Genomic DNA, 11169 nt, shown 5'->3' with positions numbered 1-11169 from the left:
CCTGTGTGCTGAAAACCATCGCTCTGCACTTACTGATTGTTAGGTTTTTCGTCGTCCCTGAGCCAGTGGTTCATGTTGAAACAGTCTACGCTGGTCTACTGCACTAATTGCAATCAGTTTAGCTTCTCTGCAAGTTCAGGGCTCCGCATGTTCAGTTAGCTCTCATTGCTAAACTTGGTGAGATACTGAGCATAAAAGAAAGCAAACCTAACGGCTCTTGGGCAGGGAGAGGAGGGGAGGGAAAAGAGAAGTTGCAGTTTCTAAGGCAGGATGTATTGACGGGGTCCCTAGTCTGGCTTCTGCTCTGTACTGACCTCAGATCCTGCCCACCCAAGGCTGTCCGTACTGGCCCAGGTAGCTCTGCTCATCATCTTCAGGTGTTGGAAGGAGATGCAGAGACACAGAAAGAACAGCAGAAGAAAAAAGCCTTTGTTAGAATGTAAAAGCCACAGGTATGCCAGTATAGTGCTTATCAAAAAGGTCCTAGGCATAAATTAAAATCTGGAAAATGAAATAAATTCAATTCTGGAAAAGTATGGCCCTTGTGTATTTTCCCCTTGATCCGGCCTTCCAATACAAATCTCCAGATCTTCAAGGATACTCACTCACGTAAGTCAGAGATAAAAAATTATTTAATATACACCCAAAGTTTGTTTCTGGTATGCCTACAAATATATGACAAACACCTGAGAAAAAATAGTGTTTGTTTATTTACATGACTTACAAGTACCTATCTAAAATGAGTCATTTCTTCATTTCAACCAGTATGGCTTTGTGTATCTAAGACTCCATTTCAATAATATAAAAATATATTGAATAAATCATTCAATATTTAGTGGACAGTCTTTACGTATACAAAATCTGAAATTTTTGCTTTCAGCAATTAAAGACGTTACTTGTTATTTGCTATACTTAGTTGAGCTATCAGTCATTAAAAACATTTTGTTTGCTTTTTTTTCTTGTTTTTTTCACTGGAATGAGTATTGCCAGTATTATCCTTTGTACAATTGCCAACCAGATTATTTGAATGAGTGCCTCTTACACCTTACCAGATGTAAGTACGTTGCTGAAGTCCATGATTTTTCGTTTTCAAGCTCTTTTATTTCTCTGTATCTCTATAGATACAGAAGTGAAAATTCTCCCCAGTCCAAAAGCAGTTTTAAAAAATGTCTGCATTATTTCTGTCACGGAAATGCCTTCCTATTCTGCAAGGCAAATGTTCTTGGAAAACACTGACTTCCTACAACTACAAAAAGGGTATTCTCTTCCTGCAGGCAGAGAGAACTGGAATGTATGCATCAGGGCACATGCTGCGTGTTCTACACCGTCTGTTGACTGGTCTCAAAGCTCTGAAGCTTAAAACAAGGCCATAAATTCAGTAGCAGTGTATCCACTCCCAGTTCAATGATGCAAGAATGAAACCTACCTAAATTTTGGCATGGGGGACACTGAACAAAAGAGAGAAAAATGGGTGAGCTCAGCTCCTTCCGTTGCAGGGCACCAAAGCCTGTCCCCATGGGATCCTGTGATATCCCTTCTGCTCTTGAATCCATTTTGCAGGTCTTCCTTTTGCCCTTCATTTTCCTAAAATGAGAAATTTTCAGAGACATTGCTCTCGGAAGTCCTGTTCTTTCAGCTGTGTCCATAAGAAGCTGTCTGGAGAGTCAGTCATTCTTGCCATGTTACTGGTTGATGTTCTGGACATGAAAGAACAGGACAGTGCAATTGTTGAAATACCTATAAATAAAGTTATAGTGCTTTAGCAACAGACATTGCCTGTGGATCCACTCTCTTTAGGGAACTTACCATCAGAACATTTGTCCGCTTGGGTTACTTTTCAGCACTTCCCATTATAATCAAAAATTAAAATAAAAATACTTAGTTTTTACTAAGGGAAGTTGTTCCATAGTTCTCTAAAAAAAAAGGTATTTTTTGTCTTTTTAGGCTGCAGTTGGAAGTATACTTCTCAGAATTATTTTAGATTAAATCTTTTAAGCATTTTTCTTTGGTTTACATTCCCCCGGAGCATTTGGAGCTCACAGGTTGCCTCCCCTGCCTTAGTTCCCACGATACAATGACTCCAATGTAAATTGGGGGAATAACTGCAATTGCAACTCTGTTGCTGCTTTTATTTGCTCTGAAGGCAAAAGTAAATACTATTAAGGCATTATGTAACAACAACTAATCTAAGCTGTCACACTTCTAATGACAGTTTTTATATCTGTTTTATCAAGTCACTCACTTTCTACTAGTCCTGTTTGCATCTCCAAAACTGGCAATGCTCACAGCAAAAAAATAAAATAAAACTGAGCTGTCTGTGCTGCAAACTGTTAAAATATCAGGACTGATCTCGCTCTCGCACAAATCTCTCTCCCAGCTTTATTCTTCTGCCCACCAGCTTGCTATAGTAAGGCACGAGAAGTCAAACCACATAAATGGAATGTACTGTATTTCAAAATGTGTTTTTCTCATGAACATATACCATTCATCTGTTCCTTCCTTAGAGCCTCTCTTGGAAACATTGATGAGAATCAATTAGGAAAACATCAGCAGCTAGAAGTCAGTTTAAGAAGCTAACAAAAACAGAATTAGAAATCAATTAAATATGTTTTATGGAATTATTCACCTTATTGACAGACCAAGAAAAGAAGCAAAAGCTTAGGTCGGCTGCAACAATTTCAGGATTTATCTTTCTGCACGTCATTGATGTTAGTTTATTAATCATCATCCCTAACAACAATTTCTGGGGGTTCAAAATGTGTTGGCCAACTGCAGCTAAAAACAGTCTCCCTGTGCTTGCTGTCCTCAGGAAACCCTGACAAGCATGAACATATCAAACGCCTCAGGCATTCTGCTTATTATCAGCACAATTGTCTATCCTTATAAATTCATAAGTAAGTGGTTTACTTCATGTGCGCTTACTAGATACACTGACATGAGTTAGCCCGTACTGCACAGTACCTGCAACCACTCACTCAGGGGTAGTATCAGTAGCTTCATATCACACTGCAGCAAACAAAATAAAAATGCTTAAATGCAGAGTTCCTTTTCTGTATTAGGGAGTCTGGCAAAAATTTTTAGAAAACAAGTTTTACGTTTAATCAGCTGACAAGTAGACTTTTTTTTTTTCCCCTCTGTGATTTTTTCCTATTTCATTCCCTAATTACTGGCAAGACCAGACAGGTAAAAAGCTATTTAAAGTTCCCATGGGCTGCCTCATAAGAAAAACTGATGAGTCCTGCATCTTCCCAAACCAGACAATTATCTGTCACAGTTAGGTAACAGAACTGAAGTGGATTCACATTTGGTTTAGATTACCTACTACATCGTTTGGTAACGCTGACTTGTTTTTGATCATTTGTTTTCATTAAATTTGATCATTTGTTTTGAGTTTTGTTTTTTTTTTTAACCTTATCAGAATGCACCTTTCTTAAATTTAGTGCTGCTGGTGGTTCAAATGCAGTGAGGGATGACAGTTTGGTTTTGGGTTTTTTTGGTTCTTTCCTTTCACAGTGGCAATGCTCATAGTTCTTTGCTTTTTGGTACAGAAGTTCCAGGTTACATATCCTCTACCTGGAGCTCTGCTCTTTGCTACTGTAGGTAGAACATTTATAAAGCATACTATTTTTCATAAGAGTAAGACATTATCTTGCTCCAAACTCTTCTTTTGCTTAACATTTCAAGCTACATATCCAACACAAGCCCGCAGTCCCCTGTTTCAGTATGATCTGCTGTTTGACACAGGAGGGTGCCGAGACCTGCATATCAGCAGGTCATTCTGTGAAACAAACTTCAAACCACAAACCATACATTGGTATTTCTCTAAATTGTCCCTTTTCTATTATGGTTTATTGAGAAATAAGGTAAGTGGCAAGCAGATACTTTTGATTTGGTGTAAATTGCAGAAACTCAAAAAAGCAACGCTGAATGTTAAGCGTTGTTTTCTTCCCTCTTCCTACGACGATTTGACAAGGAAAGCAGCTGAGCTTGAAGGTCAGCCCACAGAACAGCAAAGCTCCATGGATTATGCCGAGGCAGCACAGAGACTTCACAGCGATCCCAAGTGAAAATCTTGTGGACTGCAGAGAAAGGAAGGAAAACATTTGAGTGGAAGGAGTAACTCTGGTTACTGTAGATACCTTTTAAGGGTCATTATTTTTACTTTCTTATGGTTGTTAATTTAATAAAGATAAATCAGCAAAAAAGAAATGTGGAGGAAGTGAAAGGAGAGAAAACAGAGGAAGGTCAGGAGTGAGGTCACCTTGGGATTAATTACTGCAACACACTGAACATGGGCACACATCTCATGTATGTGGCAACTGAGGTTACTTAAGATTTAACTCTGTATTAGCAATATACTGCTGATTTCTGAGCATTTCAAACTACTGACAGTATCCCTTAAATTTAGCACCTGCTCCCTCATGGTTGACTATTCTTACTTGGATTTGAAGAGGGCACAAGTGAGGCTGCAGATCGAAACAAATATATCTGGTTCTTCCTGTCACGGGTCCCACTGTGTTAAAAGTTGTCAATACCTGAGAGTTTCAAAATATATTTCATCTTAAATCAAAGCTTTTCATCAAGTTAAAACATAAGCCTAATGCAACTTTTATAGACTTTCATACAATATACTAAAGTTGATTTGGGGCTTCTGGATGCTATGGTCACAAGTAAATGTAAATTATAAGGCCACTTACAGCTCTCATCCTTCACAGCCAGCAGGAACCCCTAACCCCACGGAATTCAGGCCATACAAGCACATGTCATAGTGTTTGGAGCAGACTGGCTTGTAAAACTTTTAGTGCAGAAAAAGTCAGCGTTGGTATTTTAGCATGTAGCTTTTTTCCCAGTTTTGCTTTTTAAGTATTTTCATTGCTATACTGAGACTGTTAATATATAAAATTAGTCTTTATTTATCTTAGCAAATGCTTTTTCCATTTGAATTGCTCAAGGATTTTTTTCTTACCATCACTGATTGCAAACACCGAAAAAAACAATTTAAAAATCAACTTTAAGAGACCAAGCTAACATATACACAAATAGTAAAAATGTGAAACTCAAATCATAGGTCAAGGTTAGCTTGCTCAGGACATGAAGATACATTTCTGCCATGAGGATGCCAGGATGGCAAAGCCAAATAACATTAGTTTTTGAATCTGCATCCAGTTTTCCAAGAAATGTATCCCCCTATATAAGCAAAGTTTAGCAGGAAGCTACAGACACAGGCCCACGTTTTAGATTGACCTAAACAAGATTCCCTTAAAACGTGACTGCTAAATAGAGCACCACCTTGTGGATAATAGATTTTAGTCTGAAGAAAAGAAATCTAACTAGATTACTCCTCTCCAGTGTAACAGTAAACTGCTAACTGCATCACTGACCAAGTTTAGTGTTTATTTGAAGCTAGTCTTAAATTATTTAAGGAGTAAATAAAAACTGCTGCCACAGTTAACTAAGTTAAACAAGTATATAAAGTGCTGGCTGATCAAGAGTATGTCTTTTAACTTCTTTTCTGAAAAATAAGTTAGAAAATAAGAACACTAAAAGCAACTTTCAGAAGTCATTTGCTCACCAAAGTCGAAGATGTGACACTTGTGGTTTTGTCCCAAAAGGAGCAATAATGTCTGAAGAACAGAGCACAGGAATGATGCATCAAATGGAAAGAAAACTTCCATTTTAGAGTTCTGATATAATTTAAAATAAATAAATACCGTAATCTGTAAAGTAAAATGAGATTTTTATAATTTTTTAAGTGTCTTGTATGGGGTTCACAGAGCTGAGAACACACCCAAAATAACTCGTCCAAAGTATTCCTTTAAAAATTATAAATTATTGGTAACAGTTTCTTTAATGGAGATTGCAGGAGTAGGTCCTACATGAGTCCATATATAGCCCTTCTCTGGTCTTGTAGGAACAGTAGGGAAGGGAGATGATCGAGATTTGAAATATTCCGAAGGTGCATGACACACAAATTCTAAATATTCCATTTTCCTTGGGAGATCTTCTTCTGGTCCTAGGAAAAAAAAAAAAAAGAGAAAACTTCAAAGACAAAACTCAAAGGCATAAAACTGGAGGATGTAGGACTTAATATGCAACAGGAGCCAACATTCCTTAGAAAACATGCTTTTTCAATCAATGACTTTCCTGACAAAGTAGCCTCAAATACTAGGCAAGAAACCTCTACCTTTATTTTTGATGGGCTGATTTTTTTTATTTTATTTTATTTTTCCTATTTGAAGCATTCAGGTATTTGAGTAAAGTACTTCAGTTAATATATTTTAAATAGATACTATTTGTGGCCTGCCTGTCAAAGAGACTTTTCTGAATGGTTAATAATTTTATAATCAGTAGCAGAACGCTCTCTATGCCAGTGCTCGCATGCTATCTATTTTAAGTACCCAAGACGAAGATCATCTAATTCAAGTCACTTTAAAAGAAACAGCTTTGACTGGTATACCAGGTTTATATTGTAATAACTTTGATTCTGCCTATGGAGTAATAATTTGATCTTTAAAGTTGCAAGACTATAATTGTGCCCATAAGCACAAATACTCAGAAAATCACACTCACTGCAGTAGTGCTAATCATATTATATATATATATAAGATAAATAAAAAAGGTTATTGAAGTAAACAAGATGGTTCCAGAATTAGGGTCTAAAATGTGGAAATTGCATAAATGATCGTGACAAGCTAAAAAGTTAATTTAAAAAAAAGACCTAAAAAGTTAATTTAAAAAAAAGACCTAAAAAGTTAATTTAAAAAAAAGACCTAAAAAGTTAATTTAAAAAAAAGACCTAAAAAGTTAATTTAAAAAAAAAGACAACTCTGCATAAGCCTAGGCATAAATAATTAGTTGTATAAAATGAAGGCTTGGAGATTACCTATGATATAGGATGCTGGGTCAAAACAATCTTTGGGGCTGGCTTGCGTAGGAATGAGCCAGGTTAGAGCAGCACTCTTTTCACAGTATTGGTCCTGAATAAACCCGCGGATCTGAGCGTAGTATGTTTTCCCATCCTGCTCATCGACCACTGAAACAACATCTCCAATTTGATAGTACACACCCTGGAAGGCATACAAATGATAATTAAACAATCTGATTTTAGAAGCTTCACTCTGTGATTCCCATTCATCAGTATCTTATGTATCAGTATCTCAAGTTACCCTAATCTTAAAAGACAGCCTTAATTCAGCCACATGCAGAAGAATGGCAGCATAAGGTAGACTGCTCTCTCACCTAAGCAGTCATCAGCACTGTTTGTGCACCATCACCCAACGGTCAAATCAAGGAGTTTGAGTTCAACGTCGAGGAGTCTGAGTACAGTCCCAGAATCACTTTTAAGACTAGGCAGGCAATGCCGCATGGTCTCTGTCTGCCAAATGTCTCAGACGCAACCTGGCCTCAGCTGTCTTCAAAGACACAGCCCCCTCAGCTGCTCTACATCCCCCTCTCCCAGGGCCACTACATGTCCTGTCTGCAGAATGCTCATGGTCTCATTCTGTCAGAAGCAGGAAAGTGCAACACCACCTTCTGGAAAAAAATAACTGTGGTAACTTCCCGGTGTGTGCAGGGAAAGCAGCTTTCTGTGTATGAAGAAGTTCGCTCATTTGAATGCAAGGGAGTCCCAAAACACAGATCCACCTCCTGCCACCTTCCATGGCACTCTGTAACGTGTGAGGCTGCACAGCAAAGGCAGTTCACGTTATAACAGCATGGCACAGCACAGTGCAGCGCCTGCACTATCGACATCAGAGTTTGCCAAGCACCATCCAGGAGGGTTTTGTTTTTAAAACAGATCTAGAAGACCTCAAAAACCCCAAACAATCCCTGTCTCAACAACACACCAAAGTACCAAAATAGAAACATTTTGCAGAAAGTGATCAGGTTAAATAAAACTTTTGATAGCATTCCTAGGAATTTTTGAAAAAAAAAAAAAACACAAACCCAAAAACACACAAGAAGAGACATGAATTCTCTTCCAAACTAGCCAACAGCAAACAGAGATTCATCTGGGATGTGACGTGAAGCACCAGGTCTCTAGAGAGCATATGGAAGCCCAGTCCACCACTTCTCCTCTGGCTGTGCAGTCTCCCAGTGGCTATCCTGACCTTTTCTTTGGGGGAAAAGACATTTCAAATGGTTTGTTTGTACTACCAAGGAACAAAAGCAAAACTTCCGAACTTCAAAACACTAACACCTTAGCATGCTGGTAAAAATGCTCTCAAGTATGAATGTGAGAAGTTTTGCTTCTGCTTTCATTGCAACAGTCAACAGATCTTGTTCCCAGGGTGTCTGAGACTGCTTGCACCCAGCTCTGAAATGGGAGCCAGTTTAGATGTTAGGGCAGCGCAACCCATCCCCTCTACTGGCCATATTCTCTGCGCCTAAGGTAGGAATCATCACACAAATTTAAATAATCAGCTATTGTCACTTTTGCTTGACCTCTGCACAGTTAAAGTTGAAAGTTTAAAAACTTTGATTGCAGTAATTACTAAGGAAACCAGACACATCTTTTTCTTGGAAGAAAAAAAATGTGACAACGACAACTACATAAACTAATGTGGTAAACTACCTTTCAAGACTTAATGGTAATGACATAAGGCACAGCAAAATCCTCCACAACTGCTCGGCGAGGAAGAACAGCTTATGTGAATACATCTCTAGTGTTATCACTATCTGTGATAATTTTTGAATTTGGAAATAGAAACAGCAAGATCTTTTTCGCAAACAAACCATACCTTATAAAAGATTGATTCTGCTGTAATTATAGTGGATACAGACTCGGGAGCCTTGATAGGCTAAGGAAAAAGCAGAGAAATGGAAAGTTAAAAGCATTAAAATAAATCAACCATATAATAAAATTCAAGGTTGTTTTTTTTCCTTTTAGACAACATACTGATACATCATCTTCTTCAAAAATCAGTAAACACAAGAAATCACGTGCAAACATTTCTACTTTAAAACTTAAAACAATAAACACTTTCATTCTCAGGACTTTAAGTGGAGAAGGGAGTACTAAATTCACATGACTGGTTTGTATTTACACAAAACTCCTTCCCTCAAGTAAGGAGCCTGAAGGGCAGGCTGCTGTGAGTCATGGAGGGAGGCGTGCCCATACTACTGAGGAACAAACCGACGCCGGCTCCGGCAGTGACCACAACCGCTTTTCTTATCCAGATTTCAGGCTGATTTTGCCACGGGAGCTGCAAACCTCCGCGCTGGGGTGCAACGCTCCGGCGAGGCGGGCCCGGCGGGGTCATGCCGGGGCCTGTGGGAGGCGCCCGGGCTGCAGGCCCACCCGGCCCCGGGCTGCCCGAGCCCGCGGGGGCCCCGCAGCCCAAAACTTCCCACTGCAAAAAAAAAAAAAAGCCACACGCCACCTTACGTTTTTTAACTTAAAGATGTGCCTCCTCCCTTTGCCCTTCGTGGAAACCTTCTTCTCCGCGGCGGGAGCCGATTTGTACTTCGTGTTCCTCAGCCGCGCCGACCGCCGGTGGATCTCCTGCTTACTCTGATGGGGGAAAGGACCGAATAAATACAGGGAAGGGCGGGGGGACGGCCAGCCCGGCGTCTCCCGGCCCTCCCCGGCGGGCTCACCTGTTTCCCGCCGCCGCCCCCGCCGTTGCTGTGCTGGGCGGCGGCCGAGGTGGTGGCGAAGGCGGCGGGCCCGGGCGGCGCGGAACGGGCCGTGCAGTTGTTACACAGGATCTCGCCCTGGCCGCCCTTCTTCCACATGGAGGAGGACGTGCTGCGGCACACGCTGCAGGTGGGCTTCAGACCCAGCGGCATCCTGCGGGCGGCGGCGGGGGCCCGCGGCCCCTGGCAGAGACACTCAGGAACGGGGGGAACGCGGCGCCAACGCCGGCCCCTTCCCGCCGCCGGCGGATGTCGCTGCGGCGGGAGGAGCGGGGTGGCCGGCCCTGCCCTCTGCTGGCTGCGGGGCCGACGGCGGGAGGCGGTGCCCCCCCCGCCGGGGCTCGGCAAGGAGGGCGCTGAGGCGAGGCGAGCCTCGCCTCAGCGCCCTCCTTGCCGAGCCCCGGCGCGGGGGGCACCCCCGGTGGCGAGCCCCGCCGCCCGGAGCGGAGCTCCATGAAATGGTAGGGCGTAGAATCACAGAATGGTTTAGTTTGCAAGAGAGTTTAAAGATCGTCTAGTTCCAACCCCCCTGCCATGGTCAGGGACACCTCCCACTAGACCAGGCTGCTCAAAGCCCCATCCAGCCTGGCCTTGGACACTTCCAGGGATGGGGCCTCTAGAACCTTTCTGGGCAACCCTGTTCCAGCGTCTCACCACCCTCACAGTAAAGAATTTCATCCTAATATCTAATCTAAATCTCCCCTCTTTCAGTTTAAAACCGTTACCCCTCATCCTGTTACAACCAGGGACTGAGGGTCTGGTAAATAGGTAAACGTAACTCCTTGTGAAGAACAAACAGCGAAGAATACCACAACCTCGAAGAGACTGGAGGGGCCGATACAAGCTTGCAAAATAAACGGGGGAGTTGCAAAAGTTCCTGCATTTATCTTCCCCAATCCACACAGATTCCTCTATTATCAGCTCAAACCAGCCACCGTACACCACTAGGAACCACCCAAAACCTGCCATGAAGCCCCTAACAGCCTTAATGCACGTGTGCCAAGGTGATGTGAATATGGAAATGAGCTCTGGAAATGTAGCGAATATGGCAATGGGGAAACGTAATGACCGTGCATATTCTGCACAGATGTAAGTCTCCGTGAATCTCGCATTCAGTGGATATGTTAGGTGGAGAGATCCCCCACGTCCCCTGCGCCGAATAAAAGAATGCCCGCTTCTTAAGACTACATTGGTGTTAAGAAGTTCATTCCCGATTTTGGTGAAAGTCCTATCACTACACTCCTGATAAAGAGTCCCTCCCGATCTTTCCTGTAGGCCCCCTTTAGGTACTGAAAGGCAGCTATAAGGTCTCCCCAGAGCCTTCTCCAGGCTGTACAACCCCGACTCTCTCATCTTCTTTAATAACATTTTTTTACATAGAGGAAAATTATCCTGCTAAAATCAAATTATTATTTTATGTAAAATAGAGGTTATTTCATTCAATGGTGTTATAGTAACAATGGCATAATTAATAGCCATAATTTGCAGGGATCCGTTTACAGATGTTCCACCTGGAGGGCTGGCCTGGGT

The 11169-nt window shown here is 41.6% G+C and overlaps 2 protein-coding genes across 3 annotated transcripts; both read right to left on the bottom strand.

Moving 5' to 3' along the window:
• Positions 1-740: 740 nt before the first annotated feature.
• LOC134511213 (uncharacterized) lies at positions 741-5689 on the bottom strand. 2 transcript variants are annotated; one of them, XM_063324830.1, is made up of 4 exons: positions 5573-5689; positions 4440-4535; positions 3883-4079; positions 741-1697 (listed from the first exon to the last, which is right to left on the bottom strand). In XM_063324830.1, exons 1-4 carry the CDS (start codon positions 5651-5653, stop codon positions 1601-1603), a joined length of 471 nt encoding a protein of 156 aa, XP_063180900.1. In that variant the 5' UTR covers positions 5654-5689; the 3' UTR covers positions 741-1600. The 2 variants fall into 2 exon arrangements, with proteins under 2 accessions (XP_063180900.1, XP_063180899.1); XM_063324829.1 differs by having other exon boundaries at positions 741-1584.
• A 29-nt stretch (positions 5690-5718) lies between these two features.
• Positions 5719-9913, bottom strand: GATAD1 (GATA zinc finger domain containing 1). Its single transcript, XM_063324828.1, has 5 exons — positions 9601-9913; positions 9389-9514; positions 8742-8801; positions 6884-7067; positions 5719-6013 (listed from the first exon to the last, which is right to left on the bottom strand). Exons 1-5 carry the CDS (start codon positions 9790-9792, stop codon positions 5823-5825), a joined length of 753 nt encoding a protein of 250 aa, XP_063180898.1. The 5' UTR covers positions 9793-9913; the 3' UTR covers positions 5719-5822.
• Positions 9914-11169: the final 1256 nt, after the last annotated feature.

The sequence above is a fragment of the Chroicocephalus ridibundus genome, chromosome 2 (assembly GCF_963924245.1).
Source record: "Chroicocephalus ridibundus chromosome 2, bChrRid1.1, whole genome shotgun sequence".
In the NCBI taxonomy this organism is placed as follows: domain Eukaryota; kingdom Metazoa; phylum Chordata; class Aves; order Charadriiformes; family Laridae; genus Chroicocephalus; species Chroicocephalus ridibundus.
Note: the sequence above shows the minus strand (reverse complement) of the source record. Positions and strands in the feature narration are given on the sequence as shown.

Excerpts from the sequence above, each read along its gene's own strand:
- GATAD1 (XM_063324828.1), bottom strand. The coding sequence starts at position 9,792 with ATGCCGCTGGGTCTGAAGCCCACCTGCAGCGTGTGCCGCAGCACGTCC. Across the intron at positions 9,515-9,600 it reads GGGGCGGCGGCGGGAAACAG|AGTAAGCAGGAGATCCACCG; the intron begins GTGAGCCCGCCG and ends TTCCCCCATCAG. Across the intron at positions 8,802-9,388 it reads ACATCTTTAAGTTAAAAAAC|CCTATCAAGGCTCCCGAGTC; the intron begins GTAAGGTGGCGT and ends CTTTTTCCTTAG.
- LOC134511213 (XM_063324829.1), bottom strand. The coding sequence starts at position 5,653 with ATGCATCATTCCTGTGCTCTGTTCTTCAGACATTATTGCTCCTTTTGG. Across the intron at positions 4,536-5,572 it reads GTGTCACATCTTCGACTTTG|GTATTGACAACTTTTAACAC; the intron begins GTGAGCAAATGA and ends TGAAACTCTCAG. Across the intron at positions 4,080-4,439 it reads TGTGCCCTCTTCAAATCCAA|TCCACAAGATTTTCACTTGG; the intron begins GTAAGAATAGTC and ends CTTTCTCTGCAG.